This window comes from Schistocerca cancellata, chromosome 6 (assembly GCF_023864275.1).
Source record: "Schistocerca cancellata isolate TAMUIC-IGC-003103 chromosome 6, iqSchCanc2.1, whole genome shotgun sequence".
NCBI classification, from domain to species: domain Eukaryota; kingdom Metazoa; phylum Arthropoda; class Insecta; order Orthoptera; family Acrididae; genus Schistocerca; species Schistocerca cancellata.
This window is the reverse complement of record NC_064631.1, coordinates 510,905,301-510,926,631: the sequence shown is the minus strand read 5'-3', so window position 1 is coordinate 510,926,631 and position 21,331 is coordinate 510,905,301. Positions and strand designations below refer to the sequence as shown.

General features: G+C 40.6%; 1 protein-coding gene across 2 annotated transcripts in view; it reads left to right on the top strand.

Annotated features, from left to right (window-relative positions):
- The window catches only part of LOC126190945 (NBAS subunit of NRZ tethering complex-like), a 410,919-nt gene extending 405,052 nt beyond the window's left edge, over positions 1-5,867 (top strand). The window contains exon 42 of one of the 2 annotated variants that reach the window (XM_049931590.1): positions 5,174-5,867. In XM_049931590.1, the coding sequence (XP_049787547.1) occupies positions 5,174-5,231 (58 nt within the window). In that variant the 3' untranslated portion in view covers positions 5,232-5,867. The remainder of the gene's footprint in view (positions 1-5,173) is intronic. The other variant, XM_049931589.1, reaches the window with a different exon arrangement.
- Positions 5,868-21,331: the final 15,464 nt, after the last annotated feature.

The following is a 21,331-nucleotide window of genomic DNA, read 5'->3' as shown; positions in this document are numbered from 1 at the left end:
AGTTTCAAATCACGAGGGAATTATTTAGTTTCACCTGAGTGTTTGGTTGTCCAGTTTTTGAATCTCTGCATATTAATCTAATTTATTACACACAGTTGTTGTGTTTTTGTCAGGGTCTACTATAGAGTCCTGCAGCAAGTATCGACGGTTCCTTTGTCTGAGTAGAGTAGTTTTCCATGGTCTTTAGTATGGACAGGGACTGAGATTGTTGTGTGTGGATTTGAGCTGAGTTGGTGACACTTCGCTCTCAGCTTCAGGCTGTGATGGCTTTGGTTACACAGCTTGAAGCTGCCGTGGATGGGCTTCACTGTTGTGGGCCAGCCATGGTGATCCGACAGACACCCAGCATGTCCGAGTACTCCAATGGGTCCTCACTGTTGGCCAGCCCAGTTACTGCCCACATTGAGGTTGACACCTCACTCATGGTCGAGTGGGAGATTGCCTCGGGGCATGGCAGGCAGTGAAAGACGTTCCAGGGGGCTGCATGTAAAGCCTCCCCTGTTAGTCTGACAAACAGGTTCCAAGTGCTGTCTGTGGTTGACATTGTCACTCAGCCAGATGCAGTCACCTGTGCTGTTTCAGAGGAAACCTCGCAGCCTGCAAGATCCAGCCAATCACAAGGGTGGGATTATTGGTAGTTGGGAGCTCCAATGTTACGCATGTTATGGGGCCCCTAAGAAACATGGCTGCCAAGAAGGGTAAGAAAGCCAATGTGCACTCAGTGTGCATACTAGGTGGAGTCATTCCAGATGTGGAATGGGTCCTTCAGGATGCCATGAGGAGCACATCAGTACCAATGATGTGTGTCGCTTTGAATTGGAAGAGATTCTCTCTGGTCTCGAATGGCTAACAGAAGTGGTAAAGCCTGCCAGTCTTGCTTGCGAGATGAAAGCAGAGCTCACCATTTGCAGCATAGTCAACAGGACCAGTTGCGGACCTCTGGTAAAGAGCCGAGTGGAGGGTCCAAGTCAGAGGCTCGGACGGTTCTGTGACAGTGTAGGCTGCAGATTCCTCTACTTGTGCCACAGTGTGGTCGGGTTTCAGGTTTTGCTGAATAGGTCAGGAGTCCACTACACACAGGAGGTGGCTACACAGGTAGCAGGGGCTGTATGGTGTGGACTGGGCGGTATTTTAGACTAGAGGGTCTTGGGGAAACACAAGAAGGGCTTCAGTCTCAAAGGGTGCACGCCAAACATAGGAACAACGTAGATACAGGAACCATCGGTATAACAGTTTTAAATTGTTGTAGCTAGCTGTGTGGAGAAAGCACCAGAGATCCAAGTGCTAATAGAAAGCACTGATGCTCAAATCGTTATAGGCAGTGAAAGCTGGCTGAAGCTGGAGATAAGTCCAGCCGAAATTTTTTGCAAAGAACCTGACATGTTCTGAAAGGCAGTGGCTTATTTGATGCTGTTAAAAGTAGTTTATCTTGTCACGAAATTGAAGTAGATAGTTCCTGTGAGTTAGTATGGGCAGAGGTCCTTCTTGTCATCCAGAATAAAATAATAATTGGATCCTTTTACCGACCTCCCAGTTCAGTTGATACAGTCACTGTAAGGTTCAAAGAAGACTTGAGTTTAATTTCAAACACGTACCCAACTCGTGCAATTATAGTTGCTGATGACTTCAATTTACCCTTGATATGTTGGTGGAAATACATGTTTAAATCTGGAGATATGCATAAAAATCATGCGAAAATTATTTCGAGCAGTTAATTCGTGAGCCCGCACGAATATTAAATGCTTGTAAAAACACACTTGACCTCTTAGCTACAAATAATCCTGAGCTAGTAACAAGTATCATAACTGATACAGGGATTAGTGAACATAAGGTTGTTGTAGTGAGACTGAATATTGTAACCCCCAAACCCTCCAGAAATATACTTATTCTGAAAAGCAGATAAAAATTCACTTGACACCTTCCTGAGAGACAATCTCCATTCCTTCCAAATTAACAACGTAAGTGTAGAGCAGATGTAGCTTGAATTCAAAGATATAGTATCAACAGCAATTAAGAGATTTATACCAAATAAATTGACAAACGACGGAGCTGATCCTCCTTGGAACACAAAATGAGTCTGAACACGGTTACAGAACCAAACAAGAAAAACATGCCAAATTTAAGCGGACACAAAATCTCAAAGATTGGCGATCTTTTGAAGTGCTTACTAGTTTCCACCACAAAACTTTGTCTTGAATCCTGGCAGAAAATTCAGAGAGATTCTGGTTGTATGTGAAGTACGCTAGCAGCAAGACACAATCAAATACCTTCTCTGCACGATAGCAATGGAAATACTATCGACGACAGTGCTGCCAAAGCAGAGCTGCTAAACACAGCCTTCCAAAATTTCTTCACAAAAGAAGATAAAGTAAATAATCAAGAATTCGAATCAAAAACAGCTGCCAACATGACTAATGTAGAAGTAGATGTCCTCAGAGGAGTGAAGCAACTTAAATCACTTATTTGAGAAAGGTAGTTGCAGTAATCCACTAAATTACTGGCCCTCATCTCAGTTATGTGACTGGATTCGTGATTTCCTGTCAGAGGGGTCACAGTTCATATTAATTGATGGAAAGTCATCGAGTAAAACAAAAGTGATTTCTGGCATTTGCAACGTTTCGCCTTCTTTGTTTCTTCGTTTGCTGTCCTCGGTTTTATTTACTGTTTGATAAAATATATTCTTAGTATTCCAAGCAACAACAAAACTATACCCTGGATGGGATCATAAGGAAATAAGAATCAGTTCAATTTTACACAATCAAGTAAGCTGTTTAAGAAGTGGCAGTCGTTTATTGACAGTAAAGTTTTAGAAAAGTCAAGAACAAAACAAGAACAAAAGCAACAACTAAAGCAACTATGAGATTAAATAGAAGAATGCAGTGTAGGAGAAAAAAGAAATCACTCAAACTTAAGAAACAAAAACTTCTATAATTATTTTAGGAATTCCTTTTGCTGCTATCTCATTCTTTATTTTCAGCATCTCTCGTGTCTTGTACATATGCACTTATTGTGCCCCCTCCCTTTCCCTCTCCCCCTTCCCCTTCCTTCTAGTTTTTTTAGCCCACTCTTGCTCCATTCCTTTTCTTTTCCCATTTATATTTTCAGAGACACAGAGGATGGAATACAAGGACATACATATAATAAGTACAAAAATTAAAGATGATTCTCAATTAGTCTTTGAAATTGTCTAATATTTTCTGAATTCCTTTGTGTGCAACTGACTGTCCACCTATTCTCCTCCCAACCCCCCCCCCCCCCCCCCCCCCCATTTCTGTCCTTTTTCTTTTTGACTTCTTGTGTGTCAACCAAAATTCTGCTACCCAGCATCAAAATATATTCATATTTTTGTGTATGTACCATAAAAGCAAAGCAAATTGGACTTTAAGTCTTTACAATAGAATTTTAATATGAAGATTTCATTTTAGATTAACTCCTTGCCAAGCAAAAAGTAATTTTCCAATGTGATTTTGTCCAGGTTCCTATTTTGGAACAATGGGCTCCAAATTGCCATGTAGCCATCCTGTATCTGATTATCTGGGGTTCCTCTAAACCAAATCAGGTGAATGCTAGAGTTCTTCCAACATGAAAGCAAATGCAATTTCTTCCTTTTCCTTTGTCTGACTGAGCTACTGCTCCATCTCTAATGACCTGAAGGTAGTTGGACAGTTATGTTTTTACTGCCTTTCTTCCATCTTTTGTTCAGATTATTTGGAACAAGATCAATTCTATTAAGTAAGTCATGTTGCAGCATTAAACTGTTTGATTTTCTTAAATAAACTTATTTCTTGGAAAAGACGTGTTTCAAGCTCTGTGGGAACAATCATATGTAATTGTAATGTTTATTTGATCTGCAGACAATGTACTTTGTATGGATCAAGTAAAAACTGTATAACAAACACAAAAAAGTATACAAGACTGTGGCTAATAACTTGCACTTAGAAAACTGTAATTATATACGCAATATGTTGCAAGCATACATCATATTACACTGCAGTTTTGCTTAAAAAATAATCATCTATGCTATATGTAATATTTTTAAGTGTTTTGGGGTGATTTTTAAAGACATGTTTTGTTGTTAATGTAAACTATATCTCATGTTGTAGATAGCCTTACATTATGACCTGGGCTTGCACTGTATTTCAAAGAAAATCACGCATGCTATAATAACAACTCTTATCAAAAATGTTTTGACAGTTTGTTTTGTTATTCATAGTTATGTTTGAAGAGAGCTTTTCTAAGGCATTTTGTCCATCATAAGATGGCATTGCTTTGAATTCCACAGTGTTGTATGTGCTGTCATGTAAGGGGGTGTTGTATGTGCTGTCATGTAAGGGGGTGTTGTATGTGCTGTCATGTAAGGAGTTTGGTTTATTGCTGTCAAGTTTGTATTGTCCCAATGTCTTGACCAGCAGGAACATATTGCATTAGAGTTCATTAGATGTATACAAGGAGAGATAATATCCTACACGTGTACTTGAATCCCTCCAGTTTAAGCTTGTTGTTATTCTTAATGCTCTTTTCTGTAACATATTTCAGTAGTCCTTCTTCACAGGATTATATCATAGCTTAATGAAGAAGTAATTAGCACAAAGGGTGTTGTTTTCATAAAATTTGTGTCCCTTAGGTAGCTGAGTTTGTAAAGGACTTACAGGTTTGAATTGAGCTTTTCATCTGTGTATTTCAAGGAATTTTGTGTATGTGGGGGCTTTTGGTTTTCAGTTATCAATGCAGATGTCAGTAATCTTAACAGGTTTAATTTCAAGCTAAACAAAGGCACAAAATTTTTAATAATGCATGCAAATTTATCTCTGAAAACCTTTGGTTGATATTATTTATTTCCAAGTTTTCTGTTATGTCCAAATCAGCCGTATCATTTTCCTTGAATAGTGTTGGTGTCTTCTCTCAATAATTGTTGTATTTACCGTCAGTTAGTTTAAAATACATTAATAAATCAACATTACTAAAACTGACTGACTAGCTGTTTGTGTTCTCATGTAACTGGGAAGAAATGGGCTGGATCTGTAATTAGACATCTATTTTGTTAGATCAGTGTTTGAAGACAGGTGAAATATTTATGTATTCCAGTCATATCAGATAACACACCATAGGTTATCGTATTATAACAATTATAGATATGGCCAGCCTAATCAAAAATTAATTTCAATACTTACAGGTCTCTCCTGTCAGGAGCCGTGAAACTAGCACGCCGCACTTGGTCACAGAAAAAATAACAGATCGTGGAGCTTGTAACTAATGAAGTTTGAGAGAAGCACGTCAATGTTCTATCTGCTGGAATGACTGCAAGAAATGACTACTGTATTACCTTGTTAATATAAATGTATGAATTTGTTTCTCAGTGATGTATAGTAATGAAATGTGATATGACTGCAGTTTCCGGCTTCTGCATTTGAGTGTGCCTTCAAACATTATTGTAAAATCTTGTCATATATTGTTGTATGTATATTAAACACTGTATAAAGACATATTATTATTTAAATGTATGCAGCTGTCAGCATCATTCTATATTATTTTGTTCATTCTTGTAATAAAGATGTTTGTAAATATTTTCCTAGCAAGCATGAAGAGATTTTTCAAATGCTGACTAGGAAATGTTATTTTGTTGTTTTACAAAAGAAATACTGTTTATAATATGTTCATTTATTGTCATGCCTTGCAAGAGTGTGACACTGATGACCATCTGTTTAGCATCCAACAGTTTTCAATCAGTCCATCAAGATGGCAAAAGACTTGGGAAAACAGTTGAACACAATAGATGTTGTCTTGAAATGAGGTCATAAGATTAACACCAGTAGAAGCAAAGTAAAACAAAAGTAGTGAATATAGTCAAATTAAATCATGTGTTACTGATGGAATTAGATTAAGGAATAAGACACAAAAGTAAATTTGTTTTGTTATTTGAGCAGCAAAATACACTCCTGGAAATTGAAATAAGAACACCGTGAATTCATTGTCCCAGGAAGGGGAAACTTTATTGACACATTCCTGGGGTCAGATACATCACATGATCACACTGACAGAACCACAGGCACATAGACACAGGCAACAGAGCATGCACAATGTCGGCACTAGTACAGTGTATATCCACCTTTCGCAGCAATGCAGGCTGCTATTCTCCCATGGAGACGATCGTAGAGATGCTGGATGTAGTCCTGTGGAACGGCTTGCCATGCCATTTCCACCTGGCGCCTCAGTTGGACCAGCGTTCGTGCTGGATGTGCAGACTGCGTGAGACGACGCTTCATCCAGTCCCAAACATGCTCAATGGGGGACAGATCCGGAGATCTTGCTGGCCAGGGTAGTTGACTTACACCTTCTAGAGCACGTTGGGTGGCACGGGATACATGCGGACGTGCATTGTCCTGTTGGAACAGCAAGTTCCCTTGCCGGTCTAGGAATGGTAGAACGATGGGTTCGATGACGGTTTGGATGTACCGTGCACTATTCAGTGTCCCCTCGACGATCACCAGTGGTGTACGGCCAGTGTAGGAGATCGCTCCCCACACCATGATGCCGGATGTTGGCCCTGTGTGCCTCGGTCGTATGCAGTCCTGATTGTGGCGCTCACCTGCACGGCGCCAAACACGCATACGACCATCATTGGCACCAAGGCAGAAGCGACTCTCATCGCTGAAGACGACATGTCTCCATTCGTCCCTCCATTCACGCCTGTCGCGACACGACTGGAGGCGGGCTGCACGATGTTGGGGCGTGAGCGGAAGACGGCCCAACGGTGTGCGGGACCGTAGCCCAGCTTCATGGAGACGGTTGCGAATGGTCCTCGCCGATACCCCAGGAGCAACAGTGTCCCTAATTTGCTGGGAAGTGGCGGTGCGGTCCCCTACGGCACTGCGTAGGATCCTACGGTCTTGGCGTGCATCCGTGCGTCGCTGCGGTCCGGTCCCAGGTCGACGGGCACGTGCACCTTCCGCCGACCACTGGCGACAACATCGATGTACTGTGGAGACCTCACGCCCCACGTGTTGAGCAATTCGGCGGTACGTCCACCCAGCCTCCCGCATGCCCACTATACGCCCTCGCTAAAAGTCCGTCAACTGCACATACGGTTCACGTCCACGCTGTCGCGGCATGCTACCAGTGTTAAAGACTGCGATGGAGCTCCGTATGCCACGGCAAACTGGCTGACACTGACGGCGGCGGTGCACAAATGCTGCGCAGCTAGCGCCATTCGACGGCCAACACCGCGGTTCCTGGTGTGTCCGCTGTGCCGTGCGTGTGATCATTGCTTGTACAGCCCTCTCGCAGTGTCCGGAGCAAGTATGGTGGGTCTGACACACCGGTGTCAATGTGTTCTTTTTTCCATTTCCAGGAGTGTAACTATGACGGCCAAAGTACCAAGGATATAAAATGCAGATTAATATTTGCAAGAAAGCATTTCTGAACAACATAAATTTGTCAATCTCAAAAATAAATTTAAATCTTAAGAAGAATCTTCTGAAGGCCTATGTCTGCAATGTAGCCTTATATGGATGTGAAACATGAACAATAACAGCTCAAGTAAGAAATTGTAGAAGCTTTTAAAATGTGGTGCTACAGAAGAGTCTTAAAGATAAAATTGATAGAGCAGGTAATTAATGAAGAGGTAATGAACTGAATTGGGAAGGTGTGGTGGTTCGCCTTCTTTCATTTCTTTGTTTGTTGTCCTCGGTGTCGACGTACCGTGTTATGATACTGGCTGAAAAATGAGGTGTGGAAGTACAACACTGACTACTTTAAATAATGTAGCCAACAGATGCACAGTTGCGTTTCGCAGTAGTATACTTTCACTGTTCACAACCCCCCAATAATACACAGTTATATATGGCCAGTGCACTATTATTTTAACTTTCCATAAGCCTCAGTAATAGTTTGCAGGTGAACCTCCACATACTGCTACAATATTTTACTGTTGAACATCTATGAGCAATAAAAACCTAACCACAAAGTTCACAGTTCTTGAAGAATGAAATGGTACATATGGAGCAGTCACTTTCATTGTTTTAACACACAGACTAATTGTGTTACACTAATTCTGCAGATGCATTGTTGTTGATCAAACCAATACAGGTTCCTTGTCTGAAACTCAGCTGTGGACTGACTGTCTTGGGACCAGAAATCGGGCCCTTATCTATCCTCACAATAATAGGTACTGAAACTTCACATTATTCAAAGTTAAATTTACAGAAATTACAATTATAACTTAACTCATTAAAGTGACTGAATACATCAAAAAATTGGTTCTTTCCAACAGTTTCTTCTACTACAAGAGTTGGCCAAATTATTCATTGAAAACATGAAATTAACAAATATAATTATGCAAACATTACTTTTTGCAAATTTGTTAATTTCTTTGGAATTAATTAAGGGGTGGCTTTGCTAACATGTTTTCAAATAGAGCCAAATAGATCCTTTAAAAATACTATTAGTTGTTTATAATTAGTACAGAATTTATATTCGTTTATACATCAACAGTAGAATTTAAGTTATGAAACAATTACTGATTTCACGTATAACAAAAGACATTAACTAGGAATAGTCAAAATAAATTAGAAAATCAATTACATACATAAACCTAAGCACAAAATTAGATCAGGTGGTATATTCTTTAAAACTGATAGCCAATCTTTCTCTTTTGTGAAAATGCAGATTATATTCATGTATGTTAATGTTAATTAGTTAAAAGTGAAAAAACTAATTTAAGGAGCTAGATGGCAAAACAAGAGGGGAAGTAAAAGTATCCCAGCTTGCTTCGTCAGAAAGGAACAAAAGTTATGAGGTATCTTGACCAAAAGAAGGGTTTGGTTGAGAGAACACATTTTGAAACATCAGTGAACTTTCATTTTTTTGGTGGAGAGAAGTGGAATAGAGGCTGGTGTTAAAAAAAAGTCTTTACAATAGTAAGCAGGGTCCAATGCATGTAGATTGCAATGATTATGCAGAGCTGAAAAAGCTTGTGCAGTATAAGTAAGTGTTAAGAGTATATGGACTGAAGATAACAACAACAAATGCACAAAAGTACAGTTTGACCAAATAACACACAGAACTGAAAAATAAATTATTCTGAAAGTAATTATGAGAGCATAATGTCGTTCATATCTGTGCAAACGGCAAGACCAGAAAGATTTATTATAATGAAAAATGCATTGACAGAATAGCATAGTTATTCATTGATGGGTTATACTATAGTAAACCCAAAGCCATTACATGTTGCTAACCAAACAAATTTGATATCTGCTGCTGATGGAAAATAATATGCATTGTCTGTTAAAATATTCTAATGGGTAGGGAAGGTGCAGTTTTAATTAAAGTGTAAATGCATGCAACTGTGAGCCATACTATGCTACTGTATATATTTCTAAATTAATTGAAATACCACCTTTCAGTGAAAAATGTTACTATTCTGGCAGTAAATTGTTTGCCGAAGCTCTTGAACATTTTATAGAATTATGTTGCTAAAATTTTGCCATATTTCCACTGTGCACCTGCTCATCATTTCCAGGCACTATTCACAAAATGCTCTGAAGATGACATGTTGATAATTTTGAAACTTAAGCTTCTCTTGGCATACTGAATGTTCAAAAACTTACAAGAACTATGTAATGTCCTTGACAAACAGTGCATGCCCAAATATCATGTGTTGTTATAATTCATAGGATGAGCAGTACCCAAGCAAAGTTCCACAATTGCAGTTTTTCCTGGCTGTTGGGAATGAGTCATATTGTAGTGGTACAGGACCTCGATCCAAAAACTACTTTGTGTAGTGGGTGCTTAATAGTGAGTGGTCACAACACTTCTGAGATTGTTTACGGTCCTTTACAAAACTTTCAACATGTGTTTCTTGGCCATTACTTTGCTCAGGTAGATAACATCTCCAGCTCAATAAGGGAAGGGGGATGTGACTACTTGATGATTGTGTTGTTTTACTTACTGAAAACAGTGTTTACTTTTTCCTCCATTTAACAACCCTTTTTAGCTTACATGGCAATTCCTTTATTTGTTTGTCTCCATAACAGAAAAACCCAAATAACAACTACTCTGTAGGAAAAGACAGATTGCTATTTACCGTAAAGAAGACATGTCAAGTTACAGACAGATACAATTAAAAGACAGTCACCTGTAGCTCATGGCCACAGCTTTCATCAGTAAACACGCACGCACACACACACACACACACACACACACACACACACACTCTGTCCTCATGCAGACATGACCACCAACTCGAGCATCTCGGGCCAGAATGCAGCATCATATGGGATGCAAGCAGCAATCTGGAGGGGGCAGGGAAGGGGAAAGGATGGGGGAAGGGATAGTAGGCTATGGGTGAGGAGAGAGACAAATGCTGTCTGAAAGGATGTACATGGACTAGACTGCCGACAGGTGCAATGTCAGGAGGTTTTTGGGCAGGGAGGAGGGGGAAAAGTGCAAAAAAGGAGTGGGGAAATATGGGCAGATGCATTGGCAAAGGGCTTTGCAAATAAACAGCTTTGTGCAGCCACTGAATCCATTTCCCTCCTCACCCCTACGACACTCTGCACACCAAATTTCTACATGCTCCCCAATCACCGTCATTGACCAACACCTCCAAATGATTGCCTGTAATCTAGCCTCCCGCAGCAAAGACGCCAACTACTTCCTTGACCGACTCTCCACCATCCCCACCCGTTTTCCTCCTGGATCCCTACTCGTCACTGTTGATGCCACCTCCCTACACACCAATACCCCTCATGCTCATGGTCTTACTGCTATTGGACACTACCTTTTCTAATGTCCTTCAGACTCCAAACCATCTACCTCATACACCTTACTAATCCACTACTACTACTCATTTGAAGTGAAGGTATATAAACAAATCTGCAGCACAGCCATGGGCATCTGCATGGGCCCCTCCTATGCCAACCTTTTTATGGGCCATATAGAGGAGACCTTCCTAGAGTCACAAGACACCAAACCCCTAGTCTGGTTGAAGTCACTGATGATATCTTCATGATCTGTACTCAGGACCAAGACACCCTATCTTCGTTCCTTCATAACCTCAACACCACCTCTCCCATCTGTTTCATGGTCCTCAACCCAGCGTGTCACTTTCCTAGATGTCAACAGTAACTGCACTTTGACAGCTGTCATCCCTCTCACCCCAAGAAATCCCTCCCATACAGCCTGGCCACCTGGGGACAGCGTATCTGCAGTGACAAAAAGTCCATTGCTAAGTAGGCTGATCTAATCTGCAAATAGATCTCCCATGCCATTACCCTCACACTCCTAATCCTCCTACCACCCCCAAGAACCAGCCACAAAGTACTGTCCCCTTCATCACCTAGTACCACCCAGAACTGGAACAACTGAACCATGTCCTTCACCAGGGCTTTGATTACGTATCATTGTGCCCTGAAATGAGGGATTTCCTACTGGAGATAATCCCCAACTCTCCTAAAGTGGCGTTCCATCGCCCACCCAAGCTCCACAACATCCTAGTTCATCCAAATCCCAACATCTTGCCACAAGGATCATATCTCTGCGGAAGACTCAGGTGCAAAACTTACCCAATCCACCCACCCAGCACTTCCTACTCCAGCCCTGTCACAGGTTTATTCTATGCAGGGGCCAGGCAACCTGTGACAGCAGCCGTGTCATGTACCAGCTCTGCTGAAGTTATTGCACAGCTTTTTATATTGTTGTGATTACCAACCAGATGTCCATCAGATATGAATGGCCATTGCCAAACTGTGGCAAAGAGCAAAGTAGATCATCCTGTAGCACAACATGCAGCTGAAAATAACACACTTGACTTCAATGGCTGCTTCACTACCGAAGCCATTGGAATCCTTCCCACCATCACTAGCTTTTCTGAACTGCGCAGATGGGAGTTATCCTCACAAAATGTTCTTCACTCCCATATTTATTTCGCTTTCAACATACGCTGTCTCCACACCCTCCATCCAACAGTTTCCATCCCCTCTGTCCTATCATCTCCTCTCCATTCATATCTCCCACCCTGCTTTGTTGCAGCCCTCTGCCAACACATCTGCCCATCATTCCCCTCTCACCTCCTTTTTTTCCCCACCTCCCTGCCCCACAATCTCCTGTTGGCAGTCTAGTCCCTGCACACCCCCTCTTGATAGCTGCTTGCATCCCACATGATAGTTGCATTCCAGCCCGAGATGCTGGAGTTGGCAGTCGTGTGTGCATAAGGTGTGCCTGCGCGCGCGCGTGCGTGTGTGTGTGTGTGTGTGTGTGTGTGTGTGTGTGTGTGTGTGTGTGTGTGTCTTTACTGATGAAGGTTGTGGCTGCAAGCTTTATGTAAGTGTCTTTTAATTGTGCCTGTCTGCAACTCCTATCTGGAGTTTCCATTGTTAGATAAATCCAAATTATAGCTTTATCTGATCATTGATTATTTCTTTCCTCAGTGTTGATAGTAAAGAACTGTGCTGGTCTGTCATGACTTGTTCTTCCTCACTTTCTGGAATAAGTACAATATTTTCTTTAAGAGTGATCTGTTTCTATGAAATGAATTGCTCTTCCATATTTTGCACTGCCAGTCCTCTTCCTGTGTTGCCTTTAACTCTTTCAGATTTAACAAAACACAAATATAAACTTTCTTGCTTATTATGTTAGCATTCAAATATTTTTACCTCAAACTGAAATTTACTCAACTTTGTTAAACTGGAACCATTACAATGTTTCATAGCCTGTAAATACTGCACATTCTCTCTAAGTTAAGAAGTAAAATCTGTTGAATGGTTCACCAAAGAACAGAGCATTAATTTTCTTTTTTCTATCTGGAAGCAAATGAACTGTGTGCTCATGACCATCAGTTTCCTTTTAACAAAATATCACAAATAGCAAAGTTTGAAGGATAGGTTACCAGGATGAATGACATCCCAAAATCCTGGACAGACTAGTACTGGAGTTATTAGTGTAGGTTTAAGTTCTTCCATCAACTTTTTAAGTCATTGACCAACAAAAATGTGGTTTATTTTCTCAGCAACTGCTGCGTAGGACATGCTAGATTTGCGTAATGTAAATGTATGCTAGTCCCAGACATGATTGTAGTCCATTTATTTTGTGGTCAATAAAAATTCCTATAGGCTCAGTAAGTTTGAGATTAGGATGAATGCCATTGTGTGTTATAAGATATCCAACATGGCTAACTTGGCTCTGTGTAAAATGAAATGAATCTGTTTATAGGATCATAATTTTATGTGCACAATATCTGCTTCAAATGTGTCTGTATGCTGCTTTATGTCAGTGTCAAAAAGGATTGTGCTTTCAGAGTACACAACTTATTCCTTTATTCACACAGCATTTTCCATTAATCGCTTTGTAAAGAAGTACCTCCAGGGATGTGGAGCAAGTCAAATTGGTATTTGTATATTTATTGATCCACTCATTCATTCAATGTACAGAAGTGTACAGCATGATATGGGACAAGTCAAAGAAATGATGTGAGAACCTATATAGACTGTTTCTTATAGGCTACATCTCACTGAAGATATATCACATATTTATTCATAATAATACCAGAATAAGAATAAGTTCAAATAATAGCTGGTCATAATCAAACAACAAAAGTTCATTAACGGACAATACGTTAGTTCTAATGAAACAGTTTGATTTTGAAACATAATAAAAATATATAGTTTAATTTATGATAGATCACATTCAAGAAAGTCTTGCGTGCTGTAAAAGCAATGCTTTGTTAGGAATGCTCTTAAGGTTTTGTTGATTCTTGAATGCTTTCTCCTTCTTTCGGGAGATAATTGTAGAGTCCGATTCCCATACACTTACACTACTGCTATAGAGTTTAGCAGAATGGGGAACTAGTCTTAACAGTTTTTTTGACCTTGTGTCATGATGGTGACTGTCCGAATTCCTGTGCAATCTACTGATGTTTTGTTTAATTAAACAGAGAAGTTCAAATGTATATTGGCTAGGGAGGGGCAGTATGCTTAATTTTTTAAACAGAAATTTACATGTTTCTCTTTGCTTCTTGCACAGGATTATTCTAGTGGCTTTTTTGCAGTATAAATAATTCCTTGAGACAAAACTATACCCCAAAAAACAGCACAGTTCTGAATGGAAAAAAGCATAATACATGCATCTCAATGTGCTGGCATTTAGCTCATCCCTCACCGAGTGGAGCATAAAACAAACTTTGTTCAGCCTGGAACTAATCTTGTCAATGTGACTTTTCCATGTGAATGTGTCGGTGATGTCAATCCCCAAGAATTTTGTTTCATTGGCAAATTCTACAATGCTGCCACTTAGTGTTACTGTTGCAACCTGGGAGTTCTGTTACGAATGGCGTGGAAGGTTAGGCATAGTGTCTTATTTGCATTTAGAAGTAGTCTATTTGATGCAAGCCATTAGTCTAGTTGGGTTGTATTTCTATTAACTGCTGGCTAAAGAGGTTCATCTGTATTTGATATAAGGATATTAACAACATCAGCAAAGAGAAATGCCTTGCTAGTGGGTAGGGTGGTAGTGAAGTCGAAACATAAAGTAGAAATAATGAGGGACCTAGAACAGAGCCCTGTGGCACATCATTTTTATGATTTGTGCGGATGAGTGTACCCCATTTAGGATTTTGGATTGACTTTACTTATAAACATACTGTGCTTGGTCTTTAACATAGCTGCAGAGCCAGCCATGGGATGTTCCCCTTATCCAATAAGAATCCAGCTTTTGAAAAAGTACGAGGTGCATTCAAGTTCTAAGGCCTATGGTTCATATGGGGGGGGGGGGTAAAGTTTCATAGTAACAAGATACCTAAGGCCTCCGATTTTTTTCCTCCGGACTGGAAAGAGATAGAAACATGAGCATTGTTTTAAAATGAGGCCGCATTCATTGTCAATATGTCCAAGAGATGGCAGCACCATACGGCGGATGGAATTTTACCGCCAGCAGCGAGAATGAGAACTGTTTTAAATACTTAAAATGGCGACGTTTTCCTTACTTGAACAGCGTGCAATCATTCGTTTTCTGAATTTGCGTGGTGTGAAACCAATTGAAATTCATCGACAGTTGAAGGAGACATGTGGTGATGGAGTTATGGATGTGTCGAAAGTGCGTTCGTGGGTGCAACATTTTAATGAAGGCAGAACATCGTGTGACAACAAACCGAAGCAAGCTCGGGCTCGCACAAGCCGAGAAAGTGGAGAGAATTGTTTTGGGGGATCGCCGAATGACTGTTGAACAGATCGCCTCCAGAGTTGGCATTTCTGTGCACACAATCCTGCATGACAACCTGAAAATGCGAAAAGTGTCATCCAGGTGGGTGCCACGAATGCTGACGGACGACCACATGGCTGCCCGTGTGGCATGTTGCCAAGCAATATTGACGCGCAACGACAGCATGAATGGGACTTTCTTTTCATCGGTTGTGACAATGGATGAGACGTGGATGCCATTTTTCAATCCAGAAACAAAGTGCCAGTCAGCTCAATGAAAGCACACAGATTCACCGCCACCAAAAAAATTTCGGGTAACCGCCAGTGCTGAAAAAATGATGGTGTCCATGTTCTGGGACAGCGAAGGCGTAATCCTTACCCATTGCGTTCCAAAAGGCACTACGGTAACAGGTGCATCCTACGAAAATGTTTTGAAGAACAAATTCCTTCCTGCACTGCAACAAAAACATCCGGATAGGGCTGCGCGTGTGCTGTTTCACCAAGACAACGCACCCGCACATCGAGCTAACGTTACCAACAGTTTCTTCGTGATAACAACTTTGAAGTGATTCCTCATGCTCCCTACTCACCTGACCTGGCTCATAGTGACTTTTGGCTTTTTCCAACAATGAAAGACACTCTCCGTGGCCACACATTCACCAACCGTGCTGCTATTGCCCTAGCGATTTTCCAGTGGTCAAAACAGACTCCTAAAGAAGCCTTCGCCGCTGCCATGGAATCATGGCGTCAGCGTTGTGAAAAATGTGTACGTCTGAAGGGCGATTACGTCGAGAAGCAACGCCAGTTTCATCGATTTTGGGTGAGTAGTTAATTAGAAAAAAAATTGGAGGCTTTAGAACTTGAATGCACCTCGTATGTTGTAATTTACCATTTCAAAAGCCCAAGTGAGATCAAGAAAGACACATATAGCGGAGCATTTCTTATCAAGAAGTTGTAGAGTAGTATCAAGAAATTCATATATTGCATCAGTAGTGGTTTTATTTTCGTGGAAACCACACTGAGCAGAAGAAAGAATGTTGTTTTTCGTAATAAATGCTTTTAGTCTGGCAGCCATTGTGTATTCAAATACTTTGCTGAATACAAACAGCACTGCAAATGTACTGTAGTTTCTAGGATCTTCTTTACATCCCTTTATGTTTGTGGGTATGACCTTTGCTATTTTAAGCTTTTTTGGGACTACTGCATCTGAAAATGAATCATTTATTACATGAGACAGTGGCTTACTCATAAGTTTGCTGCAATGGTGGAGAAGGAAGCAAGGGATCATGTCTTATCATAGAATGAAGGCTTTTAGGACTGGAAGACATTGCTGCTGGTAAACCTTTTGGGATGTGAGGTCGTGGTCCAAGAAACTCTTCTGTTCCTGACGTTTCGTCCAAGACTGCGCTGGACATCTTCAGAGGTGCTCCTCCACTGAGTCTTGCTGACTGACTGGTTGGACATCTGAGAGTGACATATATACTGTAGGGAAGGGGGTGTGGTTGAAGTAACATGTGATGAGCAGAGAGAATCCTTGTCAAAGGTAAAACTTAACTATTAATTGTCATCTTGTTAGAAGATAAAATTGTCTAGCGATTCTGCAGAGCTACTGTCCATATGTCGCTAAGTCGAGAAAAATGGCTACTTGGGGAAAGAGGTAAAGAGAATTTTGCGACCAAGAAACAGAAGACCAAAGGACAAAGATAAACCACGATGACAGAAAATACAGTTTCTCTACCTTTCATTAAAAAAGAAACATGACATCAGACCATTCTTTAGACCAACAAAGAAAATAAGTCAAGTACTCTGATCTGTGAAAGATAAACGCCCTCTTCTGTCGACGTGGTGTATACAAAATTCCGTGTATGTGTGGTAAAGTTTATATTGGAACTACCAAGAGGACCGTAAATACATGGCTAAAAGAACACAAAAGTACCAATTTGCTTTTGTTCTACATTGTAGAACAAAAGCAAACTGGTGCTTTTCATTTATTATTATAATGTTGTTCTACCAAGAACCGACAGAAGATTCTGTTAATATGAACACAAAAGTCTTTGCAACTAGGAAAAGTAGAGAAATCAGCTGTAGCAGAGCATGCTCTTCAGTCAAGAAACCATGAAGTGAAGTTTACTGAAACAGAAATTTTACCCATGTCAAATTATTATCCTTGACTATGTAGGGAAACCATTGAAATTTATAAGCATCAGGATAATTTTAATAGAAAATAGGAGGCAATGAAACTTAGTGACGTACAGACAGTTGCTCTGCAAAATCTGCAGACAATTTTATCTTTGACAAGATGACAATCGATAGTTAAGTTTTATCTTTGACAAGGATTATCTCTGCTCATCACATGTTACTTCAACCACTCCCCCTTTCCTACAGAATATATGTCACTCTCAGACGTCCTACCAGTCAGTCAGCAAGACTCAGTGGAGGAGCGTCTCTGAAGATGTCCAGCACAGTCCTGAATTATCTCTGCTCATCACATGTTACTTCAACCACTCCCCCTTTCCTACAGAATATATGTCACTCTCAGACGTCCTACCAGTCAGTCAGCAAGACTCAGTGGAGGAGCGTCTCTGAAGATGTCCAGCACAGTCCTAAACGAAATGTCAGGAACAGAAGAGTTTCTTGGACCACAACCTCACATACCAAAAGATTTACCAGCAGCTATCGATCATGTCTTCTCCTGCTGATGATTTTTTTCTTTAGTTTACTATAAATTATCTTTTCTGCCTCTGCTCCCAATGTTGGTGATAAAATCATAGTGGTGGTGAAGGTACTGAGGACAGGTTGAGGGGGCAATTATTTTTTAGATGTTCTGTTAGTTTTTCTACAGTTTCAATAAAGTAGGAGTTAAACTCCCGAGTTAGTCTGCCTTTGTCAGTAATCAACGTTACATTTACTTTAAGTTTGTTACCAACACCATCCCTATGCCCACCCATTCTTGCATTAATTATTTGCCACATGGATTTGCTTTTAAGTTTATGAAGACTTCATAAAAGTGTCTTTATATGGTATCTGGCACAAGCAGACTGTGCAGGCCACTTCCGTAAAGTGTGCAACCAGCCAATTATGATTACTGTCACTTTACATATATTCATTGTTGTTTGCACTGACTACTTGCAGTACTTTTTTAATCTTAACACATATATTTATTAGAAAAACAACTGATTTGATAAAATCCACTGCTCTTCCTCTAAATTTACTAAACTGTTGTGTAATGTATTACTTGGTGCCAAACATTTATGTCCCCTTTATTATTTCAGAGAAGACTTTCAGCTGCCTATGCATTGTGAAATTACGAACTTACGTAATATGGATATTAGTATTAACAGGAATTTACAATCCCAGAGCCAAATATACTGATAATTGTAGAAGATATGGCTAGTAAAATAGTCTTACTTTATCTCTGAATAAAATGTTTGTCTGGCAGTGAATGGACCCTCTGACCATCATCTACAACAGGTCATATTTAATTACTAATTTATCTATTACAATGAAGTGTATCATGGGATCAAGACAGTGTAATAAATGAAGACGCAGCAGAAACTTACAGAGTAGCCTCACAAGAATCTAGTTAGAGACGTGTATAATTTGACAGATGTCAGTTCTAAATTTAATGTATTTGAAGATGGATTTCTATTACTTTTAAAGCTGATTTCACAGGAAATAATATAGAAATATGGCATTAATTAGGTGTAAAAAGGGCCTTGGATTACAAAAGGAAACAAAATACCATGTTCAAGGGAAAGAAAATCATATGCACTGACCAGGACAAACAGGAAAGTAGAACTGAATTCATACTAGAACATACTGTCATAATTAAAAAGTCTTCCATGCATTATATAAAATTAATAATAAATAAAAACCTATATGGACAGTAGCTCAGGAGAGAACTGGGAAATCAGTTAAGGAATGTGAAGAATTCATTATTAAAGAAAACAACCAAATAGTAAATGATAGTGGTCAGGTAGCTGAGTTCTTAGTACTCTGTTCATGGAAGTAACTCAGGAGATTTGTGAATACAAATCAAGGGATATAGCAATACAATACATGCAAGAAATAATGCCCCATATGTGCAACCTAAGAACAATTATTCCTTGTTCTACCAAAGAAATTAGAGTGTAAATAACATCCTCAAAAGCAAAGCCTCTCACATACTTGATAACATCTCAAGTAAAGTACTAAAATGCTGCACATACTTGAAGTGTATTCAGTCACACATGTAGTACATCAATATAACAGGAGAAATTCAGGTAAACTGAAGTATGGAATGCTGTTGTCAGACTCCTTACAAATATATATAATGGAGGAAGCCTTCTTGGTTACCCAGGCCTGCCAACCCAAAGTTTGGTACATATTTATTGATGACATCTTCATGATCTGGACTTACAGTGAAGAAGAACTCCAGAATTTCTTCTCCAACCTCAACTCCTTTGGTTCCATCAGATTCACCTGGTCCTACTCCAAATCCCATGCAACTTTCCTTGACATTGACCTCTATCTGTCCAATGGCCAGCTTCACACATCTGTCCACATCAAACCCACCAACAAGCAACAGTACCTCCATTATGACAGCTGCCACCCATTCCATACCAAATGGTCCCGTCCCTACAGCCTAGGTCTTCGTGGCAAACGAATCTGCTCCAGTCCTGAATCCCTGAATCATTACACCAACAACCTGAAAACAGCTTTCGCATCCCGCAACTACACTCCCAACCTGGTACAGAAGCAAATAACCAGAGCCACTTCCTCATCCCCCCAAACCCAGAACCTCCCACAGCAGAATCCCAAAAGTGCCCCACTTGTGACAGGATAATTTCCGGGACTGGATCAGACTCTGAATGTGGCTCTCCAGCAGGGATACGACTTCCTCAAATCCTGCCCTGAAATGAGATCCATCCTTCACAAAATCCTCCCCACTCCACCAAGAGTGTCCTTCCACCGTCCACCTAACCTTCGTAACCTCTTGGTTCATCCCTATGAAATCCCCAAACCACCTTCCCTACCCTCTGGCTCCTACCCTTGTAACCGCCCCCAGTGTAAAACCTGTCCCATGCACCCTCCCACCACCACCTACTCCAGTCCTGTAACCCGGAAGGTGTACACGATCAAAGGCAGAGCCACGTCTGACAGCATCCATGTGATTTACCAACTGACCTGCCTACACTGTGAAGCTTTCTATGTGGGAATGACCAGCAACAAACTGTCCATTTGCATGAACGGACACAGGCAGACAGTGTTTGTTGGTAATGAGGATCACCCTGTGGCTAAACATGCCTTGGTGCACGGCCAGCACATCTTGGCACAGTGTTACACCGTCCGGGTTATCTGGATACTTCCCACTGACACCAACCTATCAGAACTCCGGAGATGGGAACTTGCCCTTCAATATATCCTCTCTTCCTGTTACCCACCAGGCCTCAACCTCCGCTAATTTCAAGTTGCTGTCGCTCATACCTCACATGTCATTCAATAACATCTTTGCTTCTGTACTTCTGCCTCGACTGACACCTCTACCCAAACTCTTTGCCTTTGCATATGTCTGCTTGTGTCTGTTATGTGCGGATGGATATGTGTGTTTGTATGCGAGTGTATACCTGTCCCTTTTCCCCCCCAAGGTAAGTCTTTCCATTCCTGGGATTGGAATGACTCCTTATCCTCTCCCTTAAAACCCACATCCTTTCATCTTTCCCTCTCCTTCCCTTTTTCCTGATGAAGCAGCCGTGGGTTGCAAAAGCTTGAAATTTGTGTGTGTGTTTGTGTTTGTTATTGTTTCTATCAACGTACCAACGCTTTCGTTTGGTAAGTTACAGAAACCAATTTCACAGCTTTCCTCCTCCTCAAAGTTACTGGAAAAAATTATGTATGCAAGAGCCATGACATTTGGATCATGGATTTACTTCAAACTGTGTGTGCTTTTAGCAGTCCACTAGGCCAACTGGAAGTGTAAGTAGTAAGGCATACTACTTAGGCAATTTTGAAAAAAATCGGAAGGGAAGTTTGACACATTGAGTATGTGCAGGACCACTGTGACTCTGATCACAAGCTGGTGTTAGTCAAAGGGTTAGCACTTGAACTCTGTAATTCATGGATTGCTGGATTGAGTCCTGCTCAGTTTTTTTTTTTTTTTTAAA